General features: G+C 26.8%; 1 protein-coding gene across 1 annotated transcript; it reads left to right on the forward strand.

Annotated features, from left to right (window-relative positions):
• Positions 1 to 67: 67 nt before the first annotated feature.
• Positions 68 to 20,308, forward strand: Stip1 (Stress-induced phosphoprotein 1). The gene is made up of 13 exons (XM_016073740.4): positions 68 to 360; positions 806 to 1,015; positions 4,024 to 4,168; positions 6,956 to 7,106; positions 7,552 to 7,729; positions 11,188 to 11,314; positions 11,437 to 11,539; positions 12,698 to 12,818; positions 13,497 to 13,593; positions 13,943 to 14,104; positions 15,955 to 16,058; positions 16,150 to 16,313; positions 20,004 to 20,308. Exons 1-13 carry the CDS (start codon positions 343 to 345, stop codon positions 20,074 to 20,076), a joined length of 1,653 nt encoding a protein of 550 aa, XP_015929226.1. The 5' UTR covers positions 68 to 342; the 3' UTR covers positions 20,077 to 20,308.
• Positions 20,309 to 20,510: the final 202 nt, after the last annotated feature.

A 20,510-nucleotide genomic window follows, 5' to 3' on the forward strand; every position in this document is an offset into this window, starting at 1 on the left:
ATTCTGGAAGGAATCATTAAATTAATAATCATTTTATTCTTTGAACTTTTAAAAGTAAAAATCAACTGAATTCAAGAAATAAAGATTTGTTTATTACAAATATTTCTTTTGTATTTTAGTTTCTCAAAGAATGGGCGACAACTCAACTCGATATCAATGAGGAAAAAAAAAAAAAAAGCTTCGAAACAGACCACCAATGTGTGATAGAACCTTCTAGTTATCTTAAGAATATTCTGTGTTGATCTTGAATTGAATTTCACTTCTCATCCTTGTTTTTTGAAAGCACCTCTGCGATTTCAATACTATTTTTCAGCCCACTCTTTTTAATAACAAGAAGTAAGAATGACGGATGCTGAAAAGGTAGACAGACTCTTTATTTATAAAGTGAAAATATTTTGTTTAGACTAATCATAATTTATTAGTCAACCGGCTGATCAGAAAAAACTACCTTTAGATAGCTTTATTTGACAAAACTACATTAATAACACGGAATTATATATTTTATTTTAGGTAATGATTTTATAAAACTACGTTGAAATTTGAATTTAAAACTGAACATGGTTTAAAGGCGTCACAATGGCACAAAAGTTGAATAAATAGTTGCTGTTTAATATGCTTTTAAACCTTGAAGTATTATAATTTTAAGTCGGAAGAAAATCCAGCTGCTGAATTAATTGATACAGTTTTCAGAGGGAGACTACTTTTTTATAAAAAAAAAAGAAACAACTTATTTTGTTTTATTTAATTTGATTGGCGATTTTTCTTACTTTTTAAGTAGAACTTAAAGTTAATTATTTTTTTCCAGGCAAATTCACTTAAAAATCAGGGCAATATTGCCTTGAATGCTGGTAACTTAGATGAAGCCATAAGATGTTACACTGATGCTATCAAAGCAGACCCAACTAATCATGTCTTATACAGCAATAGAAGTGCTGCCTATTGTAAAGCTGGAAATTATAAAGAAGCTTTAGAAGATGCAGAACACACTGTTCAAATGAAAGATGATTGGGCTAAGGTATTAAATAATTTAGGATTATTTTACATTTTAATGCTCTCTTCACCTGTTATTTATTCATGAAAATATATACATACTCACGGTTAAATGCAATGGAAGGTTTTTTCTACACTAGGGCGAACTGCAAGCTATTTACTGCCTATACACCCGGATTTACTGTTTCCGGTGTACTTTGAAGTCTTTTGTCTTACAACTTGACCATTGTGTTTTGACTCTGTTGAGTAGTATTTCTTGTACAGTGAAACCTCTTGGAAGTGACCACTCTGTGTTCCACAATAAAATGTGCATTGATGGAGATTGTTAGTTGTTAAAGGTTACCTCCATTGACTTCAAAATTGTTATCAAAGGTGCACGATTTTTCGCAAATGATTTTTATTTTAAACAGTGTCATTTTCTATTTTTCAAAATTGCCACTTCTGTTGCATCATGAAAAGACGGATCTATGAATAAAATTTGGATTTCCAAAAATGATCCCAACTGATATAATTATGTGTAAAAACAAATTTACCAATTATAAATGATAAAGCTATTTTAAATAAGTAGTTATGCTTGTTTCAGTTTGCATTTCATTTTATATCACAAAAATTAGTTGGCTTTTTTCAAATATGAGAAGAGGTTAATTTGTTTGAGGTAATTGTTTTTTCATAAATAAGTTTTTTTTTCCTAATTTAACTTTCAAACTTTAAAAGTAAATCATTGATAGCATTGTCTTTATTGCACTCGAACTGCAACATGAGGTTGTAAAATGAGGCTGTATCATGAAAAGGATCTCTGAATAAGAGCCTCATACAAATATTTTGAATATATTTCAATCTACTTATTTGCATTGATATTTTTTTTGTTTCCTTATTTGATTTTTTTCTCATTTGGGGCAAATGTTTGCCAGGTCACTGGGAGAGGTTTTAATGTTCTCTTCTAAAGGTTTTCTTCAATATAAAGTCTATGGAAAAAATTCTGTGCCTCCCTAAAGTGATCGTAAATAGAGGTGGTCTTTTGTGGAGGTTTCACTGTATAAGTGTATTTGTTACTGCATTTATTATTTGTGTTTAAGAAAAGAATTGTCATTTAAAAAAAAGACTTGTTATGAAACACCTTTTCAAAAATATACCAACTTTGAACTTAAACCTAAATGATAATATGTAAAATAAACTTAATCCTCGTTGCATGAACAATATGCTAGCACTAACACATGGTGGTGCTAGGCTCTCAACAAGAGCAAACGGTAATAAAGAAGTAAAAAGAGGCCGATTCAAGACTCCCAAAAAAGTTAGTTCTTTCTAAATGAGCAACCATGTCACCTTTTTTAACAATACATCTAATAAATAACTAAAACAAATTTTCACTTTAAACTCATTAGAATTACTTAATATCGTTAATATCTAATGATAACAACAGATTTGAGATCAGAAATAATACAATTTACCCCTTTTATTAATTTATTATAAAGAAAATTATCTATTTGAAAATATCACCTTACGGAATAAGCTGTTGAAGGCAGCTGTAGACTATCTGACCGAAAATAGAGCTGGTCAAAAGCTCAATATAGTTGTTTACATTGATATGAAAACACCAACTGACTAACCTGTTAACTTTCAAGTGCACTTTCATTCTTTTGAAATTAGGATTTATAATTTGACATGACAATCATCAGAAACAGGTTTAAACTCAAAAGTTTAGTATAAGAGCATATAAAATTACTAAGGAGAATGTTTGGTAATTTTGTAAAGATTTCAAGTTCACACTAAATTTTGTGTTTTAATTTATGATGTTTTGGCATCTAAATGTGCTTTATGATATGATTAACATCAAAAACAGTTTCAAATTGTGGGGGGAAAAACTACTTTGAAGGTTGAGGAAGTTATAAAAGAGAAGGTATTGCAATTATGTGTTGAATATTGTAAATTAAAATAGTCAAAAAAGCTAGTTTGAAAACTGAGAAAGTTCTAAAAGTTAAGGCAAGACAATTATATATTAAACCAATTACCAGGATACCAGTAATGCCTATTGCCACAAATATCACTGATGTCAAAATTAGTTTGAAAATTATTTTATAGTTTTATGAAGCTGATAAGTGCTACAGTTTACCATAGTCTAGAGTTCTCCCTAGGTAAAGAAGGGGCATGGAAGGAAAATTGAAAAAAGAATTTTAAGGTTTGAAAGAGCACCACTTACCACTGTTAAAATTTATCGAAATGTGTAATATTATGTAATAACTTAATTTGATCCTCAGTTTTTAAATTACTCTCTTATATTATTTTATGTGTATATTTCATAAAGTAACTCTAATTTATTATCAAAATAACACAAAAATGTGAAGGTTTTGAAAAATAATTAAAGACAAGCTATAAGACATTATCTGTGTATTAATTTTCTTAAAAAAAATTAAACTAAAAAAATTAATTGATTAATAACTTCAAGGCATTTTTTATATTTTAAACTGAAAACTTTGAGAAAATGAATGTTTAAAGATGCATTTTTAAATGAAAGGTATTTATTTTGATAAAACAATGGTAAAATTAAAAAATCACTGAAATATTCATTGATACCTTCCCCTCCTAAATAAAAGATGTGAATATCTCTGGGCCAAAATCAATATCTAAATAAATCTGTATATATCAATATCTAAACTTTTCATTAAAACAGGTGGTTGAGAAAACAACCTTTTTCATGAAGAAATAAAATAAAAAAGGTGATGTTTTCCAGGTATTATTTTTATAAAATTTTACAAAAAGGGGCAATAAGGGCACTTTTATAGGAATCAACAGGCAGGCTGGGTGGCCGCCCTTCTAAACTTCCATCTATAAAGCGTCATCTGTTTCATTTTGTGTTCGTAAACAAAATTGTCTTTTTCATATGTTCTCTGATCTTAGTTCAGAAACTAAGAGCCTGTTCATTGAAAAGAGTTCTAAATTAGACTTTTGAATCCTTGAAATAAATCTGTTTAACATAGCTACTATAAACAGAAATACTTTTTCAGTCTGGTAATGTCAAATTAATTTTCTGTGCAGGGCTATTCTAGAAAAGGTGCTGCTTTAGCTTATCTCAAGAGATATGAGGATGCCCTGCAGGCATACATGGATGGATTGAAATTTGATCCAAACAATCAGCAACTTAAAGATGGTATCAAGGATGTGAAAACTCAAATGAATCAAGGTAATTATTTATAACATATTAACATCCATTATAATGACTGAGATGACCTTTTCTCCTAAAAGTCTTTTTTTTTTAAAACAATTTATTTGTTTAATAGTAAATGTGTGAATTGAACAAAAGCGAGTCTAGTGCATTGATCATAATTATTCCTTAAGTATCTTTTAAAAAAAAAGGAGAAACAAATGCTATTTGAAATTATTCAAGTGCATTAATTTGGCATGAAATATTGTAAGAATTATTTTCAAAATAGAATTTTTTTCTATTTTTATCTCTCTAGATCTTCTCTTTTATCTCTCCAATCTCTTTAGACAAGTACAGCCACTCTTAATTCTTGGTAACTGTATCATCCAGCCTATGATGCCGGATGATATAGCAGGATTCCCTGCTTTGCATTTGTATTAAATTTCTGAAGTAGATGAGAAATTATCAAAGCATATAGAAATCATTTTTACTGTAGTTAAATACAGTACAGAACCTCTTATTCGGAAACCGGAAAACCGGAACAAAATTCAATGCATTTTCCTGCCATTTTTTTAAAAAAAGAAGAAAAAAATTCCTCGAAAGATTTCTGAATTCTTTCTTTTTTAAAAGATGTTTACCATCATTTTAGAAATAATCATTAGTTCCCTACACTGTCAAAAGAAGTAAGAGTTTTTTAAAATTATTCTAAATGTATATAAATTTTTTAGTTGAGTTTGACAATTAAAAAAAAAAAAACGACTTTTTGTAGCGATTCAGAAAACCGGAAAAATCAGTTATCCGTAATAGCGATGGTCCCGATCGTTCCGGATATCGGTTCTCTACTGTATTATATTAAGATTAGACATATTTATTAAGATTATGAATATGACCTCGGTTACAAATTCAGAAAATGTAAGTTAGCAGATCATCAGGTAGTCTTATTTTTTTATTTATTCAAGAGAGATTAAGACAGTTTTAAGCCTTTATTTTTATAAATTTTGCAACATTTTTAATGGTCAGACTGAGCGGTCATTGTAGGACATCCATAAACATTCAGTCCTTTTGCCAACATTATTAAAATCCAAGTGTAAGTGTAGTTCCAAATTGATAATTAGATTCAAGGAGAGAGATCCATTGTTTGCAATTTATTGGGAAATAATACTGCTGAAAATAAAGCAGACATTGTGTTTCTAATATTAAATTTTGAATAATCAGACTTACAAATAGATTCTGTTGTTCGTTTTGTCACGGCATTGAATTAGTTATCGACTTCTTTCGCATCAGAAGTTATATATTATGTTATTGTTAATAAAAAATAATAGAAGTATTTATATTTGCTTTTTTATAAATAAAAATTAAATAATTATTCTAATTAGATAGAACAGAATTACAAATAATTAAAAATGATTATAACTTTAAAAGCTAGAAAATAAGTAATGCTTATTATGGCACCCACAGAGCCCCATTCCTCTTTCCATAATCCTGCGCTGCGATAATTTTGCGCATCCTTTTCACTGTTTTACCTCTGACTAATATAGAATTCTATCTCTATGGCTAAAACCGGACTCCCATATAGGTAAGGGAAAACCTGGAATTGTCTCGGAATTTTATATTGACTCTAAAAAGCAGGGGAGCGATGAGAAAATAGCATTTCTTTTCACAAAAACCTGACCTGGAAAGTTCTTAAATCATTGCTGGAAAATAACAAGTCTTAGAATTGTCAGTAACAGTAATCAATTATTAAGTAATTGCAACATCTATTACAATTATTTGTTATAAAAGTTCTACTTTTTAGTGAAACTTTTTCATGTTTCCATCCTCATTCAATGATTTTTTTGCTCACACAATCTAATATTTATTTGAATCTAAATTAACAAATAAAAATAATAATATTCCAGTTAAAAATGGCATGATATAAATTAATTTTGGTCTGGATTTATTTTAAAATTTACCTGAAATACCTGGAAAAGTCAGGGATATTTTTTTACGAAATTAAGTAGGAACTCTGTTAGAATTTATGTAATGGAACAGATTTTGAAAAATCAAATTATGTTGATAGATTATAGCTTAACATTCAGTGAATGAGAAAGTGACCCCCATTCTCGATATGTTGTGATTTGGCTTCTTAATATGTTGTGATTTTCTGATTGGCAAATTTTTCACAGGTAAATTATATTTCACCAATCAATTTCTCAGTTCTATAACAACATTTGCATTGTAAGCAACATTTTGCAAGTAGTGTGAATGGTTATTAAGGGGTGTGCAGGTGCACTTACATTACTCCAAAAAAATTCATTTCTGTATTTCAAGCAAAAAATACTGAGATTATAAAAGTTCAAAATGTAATTCAAAATAACAAAATTAAAATCTTTTTAAAAAAATTTTTTCAAACAAATACAACTCAAACATACATTTAAAAATTAAAGATTTAAGTAGTTTGTGCACTATAATTAGTATTCCTCAGACAAAATGAAAAACATGTTAAATTTTTTTTAACGAAACGAAATCTGCATAGCTTTAAATGTTTTCTAATTCAAAAATATCATACAGAAACTACCTTGTAAATATTATAAATTATTTGCTATACTTTGTTTGTTAATATTTGTGGCAAACTGATAATTATTTTCTTACATAATGAAATAATTACATTATTGTCAATTCATATAAAAACTAATTTTATTGCACCCAAGAGCTGAAAATTTTTTTCTTATATCCTCTTACGAAAATGGTTGTGCATCCCTATCCTAAGTGATCTTTGTATTTTTTTATAGTTGTTTTAAAGTTTTATTTCCATATGATATTTTACTAATTTAATAACTTTTACAGGTGCTGGATTCGATGGTGGTTTTCCTAATCCTTTTAAAGGATTAGAAGCTGTTGAAAAGTTGAAAAACGATCCACGGACTAAAGATTTCTTTAATGACCCAAGTTACTTGAAACTTCTTATGGAGCTTCAACAGAATCCTGCATTGATGATGTAAGATTTTATTAAAATTATTTTTAAAATATTTTTTAAAGTATGTCTATGTTGTGTACATTGATAGTGTGATAATGTTTTTATTTTATTTTTTATGGTGGTGTGAAAATATTGTATTGAGTATTCTAGAACTCTAGTATTTTTCGAATTCACCAATTTTCTATATCTAGTGTCTAATTTTACAGCAAAATGATTATAAGGCATCTTTTCAATTATTTTCAATGGATACAGCTGATGTAATATGTATTTCAAATAAATTTAGGATTTTAAGAACTTGCATTCGCTTATGTTTTTTCTATTTTGTTTCGGAACCATTAAATATAAAATCTACTGTCTCCAACTATCAAATTAATTTTTCTTATTGTTAATATGCCATAATATTTTCCCTTTCTTCCTTTTTTTAAAATTTTCTATTCTTAAATTGTTTTTTCCTGTTTCATTATAGGTCAAAAATGAAAGATCCACGTATTATGACAACACTGGGTGTCTTACTGAATATAGATTTGAGTAGTGCTGGAGTCGGCATGGAGGACGATGTTGAGATGACCCCGCCTCCTAAACCTGATACACCTAAACCTAAAGAAGAACCTATGGAAGTGGAACTTACTCCTGAAAAGAAAAAGGTGAGGAAGATTATAATTTGTTAATGTGTATTGTTAATCAGGAAGAAAATTTATTTTTTATAAATATCTTCTATGCATGATAAAGTTATTCAATTTCAGTTCCCCATGAATGACACATGGCAGATTGCATAATTAATTGTATGCAAGTTATATAAATTTAAAATGTTTATGTAGATGAATTTTCGTATATATATATATATATATATATATAATAAATAAATACAAGAAAACACTAAGAAAGTTAAGAAAAACAATAAGTATTAAAAGAATATGTATATATTTATTTATCCAAAAAACAAATCGATAAACTCTTTCAAAATCTGATAAAAAACAATGGATACCCAACTAATGTAATAAAACTTTATATAAAATCATTGAATTAATCGTATACTTTGGTGGATATATTTTCTAAACATTTTTTTTTTTTTTGTTAATTTTTATGATTTTCCCATGTGCAAATCCATTTCAGGCCAAAATTCATTGCCAAAATTATTTACTAAATAATTTCTTTGTTAATTTATATAATTTTTCCATGTGCAAATCCGTTTCGGGCAAATCCGTGGTTAGAATTATTTACCAAAAATTCCTTTACTAAATAATTTCCTTTGTTAATCTATACAGTTTTTCCATGTGCAAATCCATTTCGGGCAAATCCGTGGATAAAATTGTTTGCTATAAATTTCTTTATTAATTTATACAATTTTCCATGTGCAAATCCATTTCGGGCAAATCCGTGGCTAAAATTGTGTACTAAAAAATTTTTTTTCTTTGTTAATCTTTCCATGTGCAAATCCATTTCGGGCAAATCCGTGGTTAGAATTATTTACTAAAAATTCCTTTGGTAAATCTATACAGTTTTTCCATGTGCAAATCCATTTCGGGCAAATCCGTGGTTAAAATTATCTGCTAAAATTTTTTCTTTGTTAATTTTTCCATGTGCAAATCCATTTCGGGCAAATCGGTGTTAAAATTATCTATTAAAATTTTTTCTTTGATAATTTAAATAATTTTTCTACGTGCTAATCCATATTGTGCAAATCCGCGGCTAAAATTATTTGCAAAGCAGGCAATTTATGTTTCTCTTTTCTATTTTCTATTTTTTCTTAAATAAACATCTATCTTCTAAAACTATTTATGATCAATTTTTAAAATTATCCAGTATAATATTACCTTGCGCACATCCATTTCGGGCCCATCCTTGGTAACTAACAAATCAAAACCCAGAATAACAAATCACTTCAGCAGTGCAGTAAGAACAACACTTTAAAACCCTCTTGTTACACTCAATTTGCGCTTTTGTTTTCATCTTTTGTTTTCATATTTTGTAATCTGGCAATCTCTCTGCGAAAACATTTTTAAATCATTCTTGAAAAATAACAGTCCATGTAAGTTGTTATGATTTTGCTACTCGCTTTATAGTTCCCCCTTTTTAATGTTTTTTCTTTTTATTTTATGATCTGTTTTTACATGTTATTTTTACTTTTTATGATCTTTTTTTATGTAGTTATTTTATAAAAAAATTTTTTTTGAGTGCTTCTCACACTATTGTATTAATAAATTTTGCTTTGGCTTTATTGATACAATATCAGAAAGCACTCTGTTTTGCGGATATAATCGTGTGGGCTGAAGAAAAGATTATATCTTTTTTTTCCGGCTTTTTTTCCAGTTTTTTTTATTAACAATTCATTTTTTTTTTTTTTTTTAAATAAAATGTTTGTTATTTTTTTACTTATTATTTCCCACCCCCCTTTTTTTCATATGTCTATTATTTTTCTTTGTTTTATTCTTCATTTTGAACTTATATATATATATATATATATATATATATATATATATATATATATATATATATATATATATATATATATATATATATATATATATATATACATATACAAGTATATGTTTTTTTTAAAGAAGTTAATATATTCTCTATTTCTGTATCTTTTTATTTATAATATAGCTGATGTTTGAAAAAGTCATTTTATTTATAAGTTCCGGAAAACAGTAAATGCAGTCTTAACTCCTGTTTTCATCTTTCTTTACTATTAATGGATTAATGTTATTTTTATGATGTGGTGTTAATATTTATAGAGAATTCTTTTAAAAGAATAGCTCTTTAAGTTTATTAAATCCCTTAGGTTTCATATTATTGGCGTGTGTTAAATGCATTTTCTATAGAACTCATAACTCTGATGCATTTCATTAATTATTTTCTTACTTAAATATATCTATAAATACTATTTATGTGAATCAACTCTTGAGCCCTTTAGGTATGCATTAAAAGAGCATTTTTCTATCATTTATCATATTAAAAGAAAAATTCTTCCGGAGAAATATTCGTTAGATTTCAATTCCTGAAAATAGTTCGCTGTGTAGGGTTGTCAGTCTGTCTGAAAATTTGAAACTCTCCATACATCATTTGCCTTGCAAATTTCGATATATTTCTTCAAGCGGATTTTTTTTGACATTTGACGTAAAAAAATAAATATCATTATTATATAAAGAAATGATTGAAAAAAGAAAATTATTCAAATTTGAAATGCCATTTTTAAGAAATGAAAGAAAAGCATTGTCTTTTTTGTTTTTTAAGAAAATTTCTAGCTTTTCGTTGAATCTAATCAATAATGACTGTTGCTCTTCCAATCTTTGCAAAGTACCAAAGTTGCATTTTTTTTTTTCAAATATTATTTCCATTTCATGTAATTAAAAAGATGCTTTCTTTTTGTCAAATACTTTTGGAAAGAAATTTCTGTTCATTTTTGATATAATTGATGGATATAAGAGGGATAATGTAATCTACTATTTTTAACTTGATTTTTATTTTATGTTTTAAAAGCAGTTACCCTTGTTTTCTGACTATAACTTTTCATTTCTTATATTTGTTATCAGTACGGTTCAAATGTTGGTAACCATGCACATTATTGAAGATGCTAGATAACTATGAAATCAATAATTATTAAAATTATACAGATAAGTATAATTATAAGATTTATTACTTTGGAGTAAATTGGTTTATAAGTCTTGTTAATTGCATTAGTAAAATACATAGGTGATTCAATTTCTAAAATAAAGGTTAAGCTTTTTCCAGTAAAGTGCAAGTGTACCATAGTGATTTTTTTTAAATTATTTTTTCGTGCCATTAAGTGTTATGTACATCCTACCCAGACCCTGAGGGTTTTAGTAATTATACTAGACTTAGATTAAAATTGTAAAATTTTTTTTAAAGAGAATAACATGTTCCTATAGCACATGACATAAATTTACATCATAGCTGAAATTTTAAACACATCTACTTGTTGTAAAATAAAGCTTATTTTCAAAATTATGTAGATATAATTTATTCTAAGTTTATATTGTTTATCATGATAAAAATGTCAGTGTTTACATTTGTTTTTAATTTTAATGTACTTGCCTTAAAATGAGTGATATATATTTTAAATATGGTTCTTACTTAGGCTATTGAAGAGAAAGATAAAGGCAACGAATTGTATAAAGAGAAAAAGTTTGAGGAAGCCCTGGCTCAGTATGATAAAGCTATTGAACTAGATTCTACTGAAATGACATTCCTTACAAATAAAGCTGGTATATTATTGCAGTTTACTCTTTTAAAATACTTTTTGAGCATTTTTTTTTATTTGATTGCTTGTATGTAATTTGAAATATTGATTTCCTCATGAAAATAAATAAAACTTTCTATATTGTAGCTGTATACTTTGAAATGAAAGAGTTCGAAACTTGTATTAAAGAGTGTGAAAAAGCCATTGAGATTGGAAAAGAAAATAGAGCAGATTTCAAGAAATTTGCTAAGTAAATTTATAATGATTGTTTTTTTTTTATATAAGTATAATTCATTTTCTATATTAGATAAAGTAACATTTCTGATCAAAATGTATAGTTAATGTAAGAGGACCAACTGGTTTGGGTTGAGTAAAGGTCTACATGTATTATTTGTATTTGAGCGGAACAAGAGTTGTAGCATTTAAATGCAGCATATTTGGAATGGATTAAAAGTACTGTTAATGTTCTAAATGTGTTAAAAGTTCTTCGCAGTTAAAAAAAAAAAATTTTTTTTTTTTTTGCTTTTTGTTTGCTTTAAAAATTGTGTTCTCTATGAACATTCTTTGATCTGTATAATCATGTAGTCTCAGTCATAAATAATTTGATTTTGTTATTGCCAGTCTTTGTTTATGTTTTTAAAAATTGGTTAATTTTAATAGATTTTTTTCTCAAATGCGTAAAAGGGAAATTTTTTATAGATGGAACTTTTCATCTTATTAGTCACCAATAAATTTACATATATTTGTATTATAAATTTTAAAAAGATATAAGTAAAATAGAAACGGTGATATTTACTAATATGCACGAGTCTTAGGGCAACACTCTTCATTCTCATTAGCATATCTAAAACAAATTTAGGACCCCAACTTTGGATAGAAAAAGGATAGAGACAGAATACTATTCATAAATACCAATATTATTTCATATTCCAGAAATGTGTTATTTAAAGCTTTTTACAGGTTTGGACTGACAAAATTTTTACTGGATTACAACACTTTAATTGCATTAGAAAAGAAAAAAAAAACATGGAAAGGTAAATTATTTAGACACAATGAGTGTGCAATAAGCAATGCTTCAGTACTACATGCTAGAGTTAAAACTTGTTATAAACATGTTCAGTTAAAATGCTATGATGCAAAATTCTTTTAGTAACATAATTTTCATTCTTTAAGTTAAATTTCTAAATTTCATTTTTGTTTTAATTTAAGTTTTGATTTGTACATGAAATTAATTTTCTTGCATATACTTGTCAAGTCCAAATCTTCTTGTTTATCTTTTGTGTAGAATTTTGTAACAGAAATTTTGTACAATTTTTCTTTTTTGCTTCAACAGATTTTATATAAAATTTTGCTAATTGTTATAAATATTGCACTGAATTTTTATTTATTCTTGTTTTTGTTTCTTTAGAGCATATTCAAGAATGGCTGCAGCCTATTTTAAATTAAAAGACTACAATAATGCTAAACATTATTATCAAAAGTCTTTAACTGAACATAGAACACGAGACACCCTTAACAAGCTACAAGAAGTAAGTTTTTACATTATTAAAAAATGTTTATATAAAAAAGAAAATCTAGACTTTTTACATTTTTAAATGATACTTAAAACTTCAAATTTGAAGGTAAGGAAAAGGACACATACTGCCAAGTTTTCTAATTATTATGAAACAGTGTTATTATGTCACTTTTAATAGCTATATTTATTTTATATACTTGCATTTAATGACTCTAAATGTTTGTATTTCCAACTGTGCCATAAGAAGATGATAGTTTTTATAGCTATGTTCTCTTTAAATCAGTGGTTTATGTATAGCTTTTTATTTTGCAGTTATTTAAAGTATACATGACAATTTATTTCAGCTAAAATAATGTAAAAAGTCATAAAAAAACAGCAATTATTACACTGTAGCACAGTAATGAATCCTTTTATTCTAAAGTTAAGTCATTCATTTGTTAAGAATGCTATAAATATTTTTCATTACACCAATTGCCTACAAATATTAAGTTTTTCATAAACTTGCAAGGTAAAGTAACAAAACCATCAAAATAAATCATATTGCTCCAAATTGTCTCTCAAAAATTTTAGTAATTTTCAAAATATTGATATAAGAAAACTTCAAATCTGTACATTCCTTACTATAAAATTATTATTTACATTTGAATATATATTTTATATGTACTGAAATAATATATTTTACTCGTAATAGGTAGAAAAGATTATAAAAGAAGAAGAAAAGAAAAAATATATTGATCCAGAAAGAGCATTAGAAGCGAAAAATTCTGGCAATGAATGCTTTCAGAAAGGTCAGTTTAATCTGATTGTGTTATAATTCCCTTCCTCTCCAAAAGTAAAAAACTTGTATAAGGTTTTAAGGTTTTCCTTGCTTTAATAGTTAAAATTATTAAAAGTAAAAAACTTGTATAAGGTTTTAAGGTTTTCCTTGCTTTAATAGTTAAAATTATTATAGTGAGTCCTTTGTAGATAAGGTGAACATTAATTTCTTCATAGGAGAGGGAGATATTATTTCTTTCATAAGAACGAGATATTATTTTGAATTTTTACTCTTTTAGTTTTGTTCAACTATTGTAAGGTTCTCTGTATTACTTGATTCAGTTTTCGTTATTTGTGATAAATTTTACTGTCTACTTCAAGGTGATTATCCTGGAGCAATGAAACATTATACTGAAGCCATTTTGCGAAATCCTGATGATGCTAAGCTGTATAGTAACAGAGCTGCTTGCTATCAAAAATTAGTTGAGTTTCCTTTGGCAGTAAAAGACTGTGACACTTGTATAAAATTAGACCCAACATTTGGTGAGTTGAAAAATTTACTACAACCCATAGAATTATGTAATTTACCATAAGAGGCAACTGTTTGTGACTAATAATTTTATTTACCATTTTGACTAAAATTATCTTAAAGATAATTAAATGAATCTATTAATTGAGAAAAGTGATATTCTGCTGAAATAATTGGGCCATATTGAAGACAGTATTTTAATTATGTATGATGTTCAATATTTTTTAAAAATTTTAATCATTATTAAAATACAAGTGGTATTTTTTATTTATTTATTTTCTTAATTTTCAGCCTTGATTTTTTGTATTTTTATGTATTATGTGCATGTTTTGTAATTTTTGCCTGATTATAGATAAAGAGAAAATCTGTTGGAGCAAAAGAAGTTAATCTGTTAGCAATGTCCTCCTAGAATTTTTTAAAGTTACTGGATCTGATTATAAGCGGACTTCCCACTTAAGCTTTCATAAATTTTCTAGAAATTCTAGGCTTATAATTGGAAATGTACAATATGTTTGTTTTACATTAACTTCAATTATATCTTTTATTAAAAAAGACACTAATAAATTAGGGCTGCACAGCATTTAGTTAAGGCGATTCCACCATTATGGACATAGCATTTGTGGATTTTGAGTGCCTATAATTAAGTTAGAAACCATCAAACACTTCTAATAATTTTTTTGTAGGAATACTGGGGTTCTCTGCACTTGTTCCAATTTTTTTTTTTACTTTATGAATTTGAATTTTTTTTTTAAAGAATAAATAAATAAAAACTGACGGCTACAGACATAACTTACACAAATGTCAAATATGTGTAGTGATCAACAGATTTACATATTTCTATAAATTATAACAAAATTTTTTTTAAAAAAAAACTATGTTATTTAATATGTTCAGAAGAGTATGAAGGTTTCAAAATCCTTCAAGTTTTGAACATATCAAATTTAAATAATTATGAAGAATACAAACTAATTTGTAACGGACCATGGGTTCGTAACGCCAAATTAGCTTGGTGCTACGAATGGAACACTCTGTCATTTTAAACAATTAATTAGCTTTTACAAGATGGAAACTAAGAGACTACAGAAAGAAAATAACTTATAGTTTTAATGATTTTATGATTATCAAGAAAGAATTTTACTAACGTATTTTTTAAGCAAAAAAATATATTTATTTTTTATACCTATATATCTTTTAAGCATGAAAAATTTCATTAAGATTTATTAAGTAATGAATTTGTCTTTTAATCATTGAGAAGAATTTATTTACAGTGCCTTAATTAGCTTTATTAATGGTAAAAATTAAAAATTTAAGTTTTTCTCTTAAATTGGAGGTAATGTACTTTTTTTTTTAATTTGAAAGTTTTTCTATCATTGTTAAACCTACCTTAGCTGAAAATTCCAGAAAACAGTTTAAAAATTTTTGCTTACTTCTCTCAGAACATTAAGTTCAACATAATTTTTATTGCTGATGTGACAAGGAATTGGCCAATTCAAATTCTATTGACAAAATTATATTTTTGATTTTATTTTCTTCTTTTCATTGTTGTATTATATACCTTGAAATAATAAAAATAGAATGACAACATATTTTATTAATAATTTAAAAAAAGCCGACCAGCCTGTGTAGGGGGCAGGGAACTGTCCTTGCATCAGAAAGGTCCTGGGTTCGAATCCCGGGCAAGGCATGGATGTTTCTTTCTCTGTCTGTGTGTTCTATGTCCTTTCTCCTTTGTGTGTGTGAATGTGACCCGCTCTATTAACGGGTTTATGGTTGTTTGAATGGTATGACTTACAACATTGTTTCTCTAGGTTGAGTGTTTTTTAGAAATGTTAAAAGTAAAATAATATTTTAAATACTTTTTCAGTTAAAGCTTATATTAGAAAGGCAATGGCACTGATGGCTTTAAAAGAACATTCAAAGGCTTCTGCTGCTTACCAAAAGGCTTTAGAAATTGATCCAAATAATCAAGTATGTATATATTACTTTGACAGTCATTTTTTATGTAATATTTTATTCTACAATAAGATAAATTCTATTGCTATTTTTTAATTTTTTTTAGGAAGCATTAGATGGATACCGAAAATGCATGGCTGCTAACAGTAGTAATCCTGAAGAAGTCCGTAAGCAAGCCATGTCTGACCCAGAAGTACAACAAATTCTTGGTGACCCAGCAATGCGTTTAATCTTAGAACAAATGCAGAACGATCCTAGAGCATTGCAAGAGTAAGTTTTATTGCTTTTTGAATGTTTATGTATTGTTTATATGCGTCATTTTTCTGAAATGAAATTAATATTGAAAACACTAGATATTTTGCTTGCTCTGGAAGCAATATGTAATGTAAAGGAAATGAACATTGCATGAAAAGAGCATTCTGAATAACTTTCGATCTAAAGAAGTGGATTTTAGTTTATCAAGTTGGAATCTTAATGACTCAGAGGGACCTACTTAATGGAGGATTAATTGGTGCAGACTATATTTCAAATTATAAAATCTGTAACAAGTATTCTTTTTTCAAAGAGACTTTTTTTTTCTTTTCAGATTCAGAATTGTGAATCTCTAAATATGGAGGGCATTGAAACCAGAAAATTTAGTTTCATATCTTAGTAGAGAATGTGTTAAAAGTTTGCATGCCTATTTGTATTCCAGGGAAACCCCTAGAATTTTAGAGATTCAGAAAAATATGTTCTGGATTAAAACAATTGCTTTAAGCAAAAGAAATTATGCAATAAGGGGAAAAAATTCCATGTCTCCTATGCTACTTCTGTATTTTTGCTTTCTTTCCCTCCCTATAGTGGCAGAACTGTTATGAATCTATTACTATAGATTTGTTAATCCAATCCTGTGTGAAATCTCAATGCAATAAATAGTTTTTAATTTATATTTCTTATTAAATTTAATAATCATAAAAGATATGTATTATATTAAATTTATAACATCTTAATGTGAATTTTAAATTACAGCACTCAAACTTGAAGCAAAATTAGGTCTTTTATTTAAAAGAAAATTAAAATTTAAGAATTTCGCTTTTTAAAAACGTTATTTTGTTCCTCTGGAAGTATTTGTTCCACCTCACCCCCAGCTTTTGGATTTTATATTTAAAATTGCATTGTCTGAGAAAATATTATTTTTGTACCTAATAATTAAATAATGCTTAATATTAATACAAAGTGGATAAAAGTTTCTTGATAACAAATGTCTTTAAGATCTATAATTCCCATGTCATTCAGAAGACTTTTTTGTGTCAAGGTTGTGAGTAAATTAATAAAAAAAAATTAGGAAAAATAAAAATTTTGCTAAAAAGTGATTTATTTTTTATGTTTTTAAAGAATGCCAATTTTTTACCCGAATTCTTAATTTTTCAATTCAAATGTGTTTTAGTCATTTTTATTGATTCAGTAATGAGTTAGAAAAGAGCTTTTCTTGTAACTTATTATTGATTAATTTGGTTAATTTTTTGCACTGAAGGTAAGAGTTCAATTAATTTTAGGTAAATAAAAGTCTTTTATGTGAGATTCTTAAAAATATTGGAAATGAATTAATCTCGATATTGAAAATTTTTTTATTGTATTAATATATGCATAAATCATATTGAATAACATAATAAAATAGTATGTAGGAGGGATAATATTTTGTATTGATAATGTAGGATATGACTTTTAATTTAATTCAAAATTCTGTTAACAGTTTTTAATTAAATACTTTTTCATTCTTTAAGTGATGTATTGCTTTGCTGTTTATATTTGTTTTTAAGATTGTTACTTAGGATAACCAGGGTAAACTCGTAACTTTTTCTCAAACCAGAACGTGATCTGGAAAGAAAGCTGTAGCTCTGAGATATTTTGGTTACTAATTTTTTTTTATCTAAATTAGAATGCAATTTATACTTTATATTCTTCAACAATTCTATTAAAGGAGATAAAAAGTTATAATTTTCTCTCTTTATAAAAAGTCATAAGTGTTGCTGCAGCTGTTTTGTGAGTTAAATTCAATATTGCATTTTGCTTTGCTGTACAAAAAACTATTAAGACTTAGAAACTTTAAATTGAGAAGATGTATAGAAAAATATATAGAGTACAATGGAATAAAAAAAGTGTAACAAACCATAATCAGTTAAAAATTTGTTAATTTTTAAACTTGCATTAAAAAAATACCATGCAAGCTGCTCTACAAGTAGCAGGACTGCATACTACCGAGTTGAGTTAAGACATGGAAAGTGCCATTTTTGTTTATGAACTTCATGTGAGCTTCTTTTTTTTTCTTTAAATTCAATTTGTTTAAAAATTAGTCCAATTTTATGCACTTTTTTCCCTTGCAAATTCACTTTTTTTTGCATTATGTTACATTTTGTTCTTTTGCGTGGATTCTTGAAGACTTAAAAACTAGGAAAGTGTACAGAAAAATTTACTAGGAATATGATGGAATAAAAAAAGAAAAAAAATTGTGATGAATTATTAGTTCGAGAATTATCAACTGCTAAACTTGAAGTAAAAAAAAAAGCTAAAAACAAACTGTTGATTATTGAATTCATGCACACTGAAAAGGCACTTTTTAATTATAAACTTATTATTATTATTATTATTATTATTTTTTTTGAAATTCCAATTTATTTGAAAGTTATATTGCAAATTTAAGTACTTTTTTGTTAACTTTTCTTTCTTTAATTAAATAATGATTATTTATCTGTTGAAAAATTTGCCACTCACAAAATCATTTTATTAGCAACCTGTGCTTCACTTAATGTTTAAAGTTACAAAAAGGGATAACTAAAGGTAACAAGAGAAAGTTTTCACATGTTGTCAGATTTAAATTGCGACATTTATATGGAAATTTTTCAAAAACAAATCTCTATAAAAGCTAAAATCTAAATATCCAAATTAAAGTTAAAAACTGTTCGCAATTTGAGCAGTTATGCAATATAAGATTATTGTTAGCAAGTAAAATAGGTTTTCATTCATTACTTATTGTGTCACACACTATGTTTATAAGTTGAAATATTTATTTTCATGTAGCATTGAGCGTTTTTCAAATACAAGTGATTGATTATTTTTCTACGATTAACATATTAACAAAATTTTCTTACATAAAATCATCATAAATATGTCTTTTAAAAACAAAATTTAATTTCTTCGAAAAATGTTGACTTTTAAGGGGAAAAAACAGAGATGAATGTGAGACCGTCACGGGCATTAGTGAATAGTGTGAGCTAATATTTTAAAATATATACAGTAGGGAACCGATTATCCGGAACGATCGGGACAATCGCTATTCCGGATAACTGATTTTTCCGGTTTTCTGAATCGCTACAAAAAGTCGCTTTTTTTATTGTTAAACCCAACTAAAAAAAAAAAATATTTGGAAATAATCTTGAAAAAACGAAGTAATACACTAATGATTATTTCCAAAATGATGCTAGGGTAAACATCTTTCAAAAAAGAAAGAAAAATCCTAAAATCTTATGAGGAAAAAAAATTTTTTTTGAAAAAAATAACTGGAAAATTTATCGAATTTCGTTCCGGTTTTTTGGTTTTCCGGTTTTCTGATTTCCGGATAACGGGTTTTGTACTGTATATATAAAACATATTTAAGAACTTAAATTTTGATTACAGATTTAGATCAGACAGAAAGAAATCTTGCTCTTCAAGTTTCAAGTAAAAAAAAAGTTTAAAACCGTCGTATCAAAAGTATTAAAGCAATAATTGCTGTTCGAAAAATAAGATCCCCATGTGTACTCTCTCACATTCATTACTGTTTTTTCTTTTTTTAAAAAATTTTTTTTTTTTTTAATCAATGTCAATATTTTTGTATAACTGTACATTTTTTTATATAATAAAATTTTTCGTTATTTTGTAAATTTTCGTTGGTTTGTAAACTATTGTTTTTTAATAATACTTCAAATTTATTTTTTTATACAGGCATCTGAAGAACCCCGATATAGCAGCGAAAATCCAAAAATTATTAGAATCTGGTCTGATAGCTATCCGCTAAATGAGTTTGAATGTGGACTAGTCCAAATGACTTAATAATTCCATTTGCAAATCTTCATTTTTTTTCTTACTGTTCTTTTCTTGCTAAGCTAACCTTGCTCTTCATTATCATTTCATGTAATGGTGTTATGAGCCAGAAAAGCACATAAAATATTTTGTTTAACAAAGATTATCATGAATTGTATATTATTCGAAATAAAAATGCAATTAAACATTTGTTATTTCAATAAAAATGAAATCTTGTGTTTTATTGTACTCTAGCTGAATACCTGTCATTTATACAGAGTTAAAATAAAAAAAGATTATAAATAATAAATAAATCTGTATATATTACACAATCTTGCACAAAACTGTAGAGCATTAGCACCCCCCCCCAAAAGAAGTTTTTTTTCTTCATTATTTAGTTATTGTTTGTTTCCCTTTTTCGATGATTTT

The sequence above is a fragment of the Parasteatoda tepidariorum genome, chromosome 10 (assembly GCF_982258835.1).
Source record: "Parasteatoda tepidariorum strain Cologne lab strain chromosome 10, Ptep-v5.0, whole genome shotgun sequence".
Lineage (NCBI taxonomy): Eukaryota > Metazoa > Arthropoda > Arachnida > Araneae > Theridiidae > Parasteatoda > Parasteatoda tepidariorum.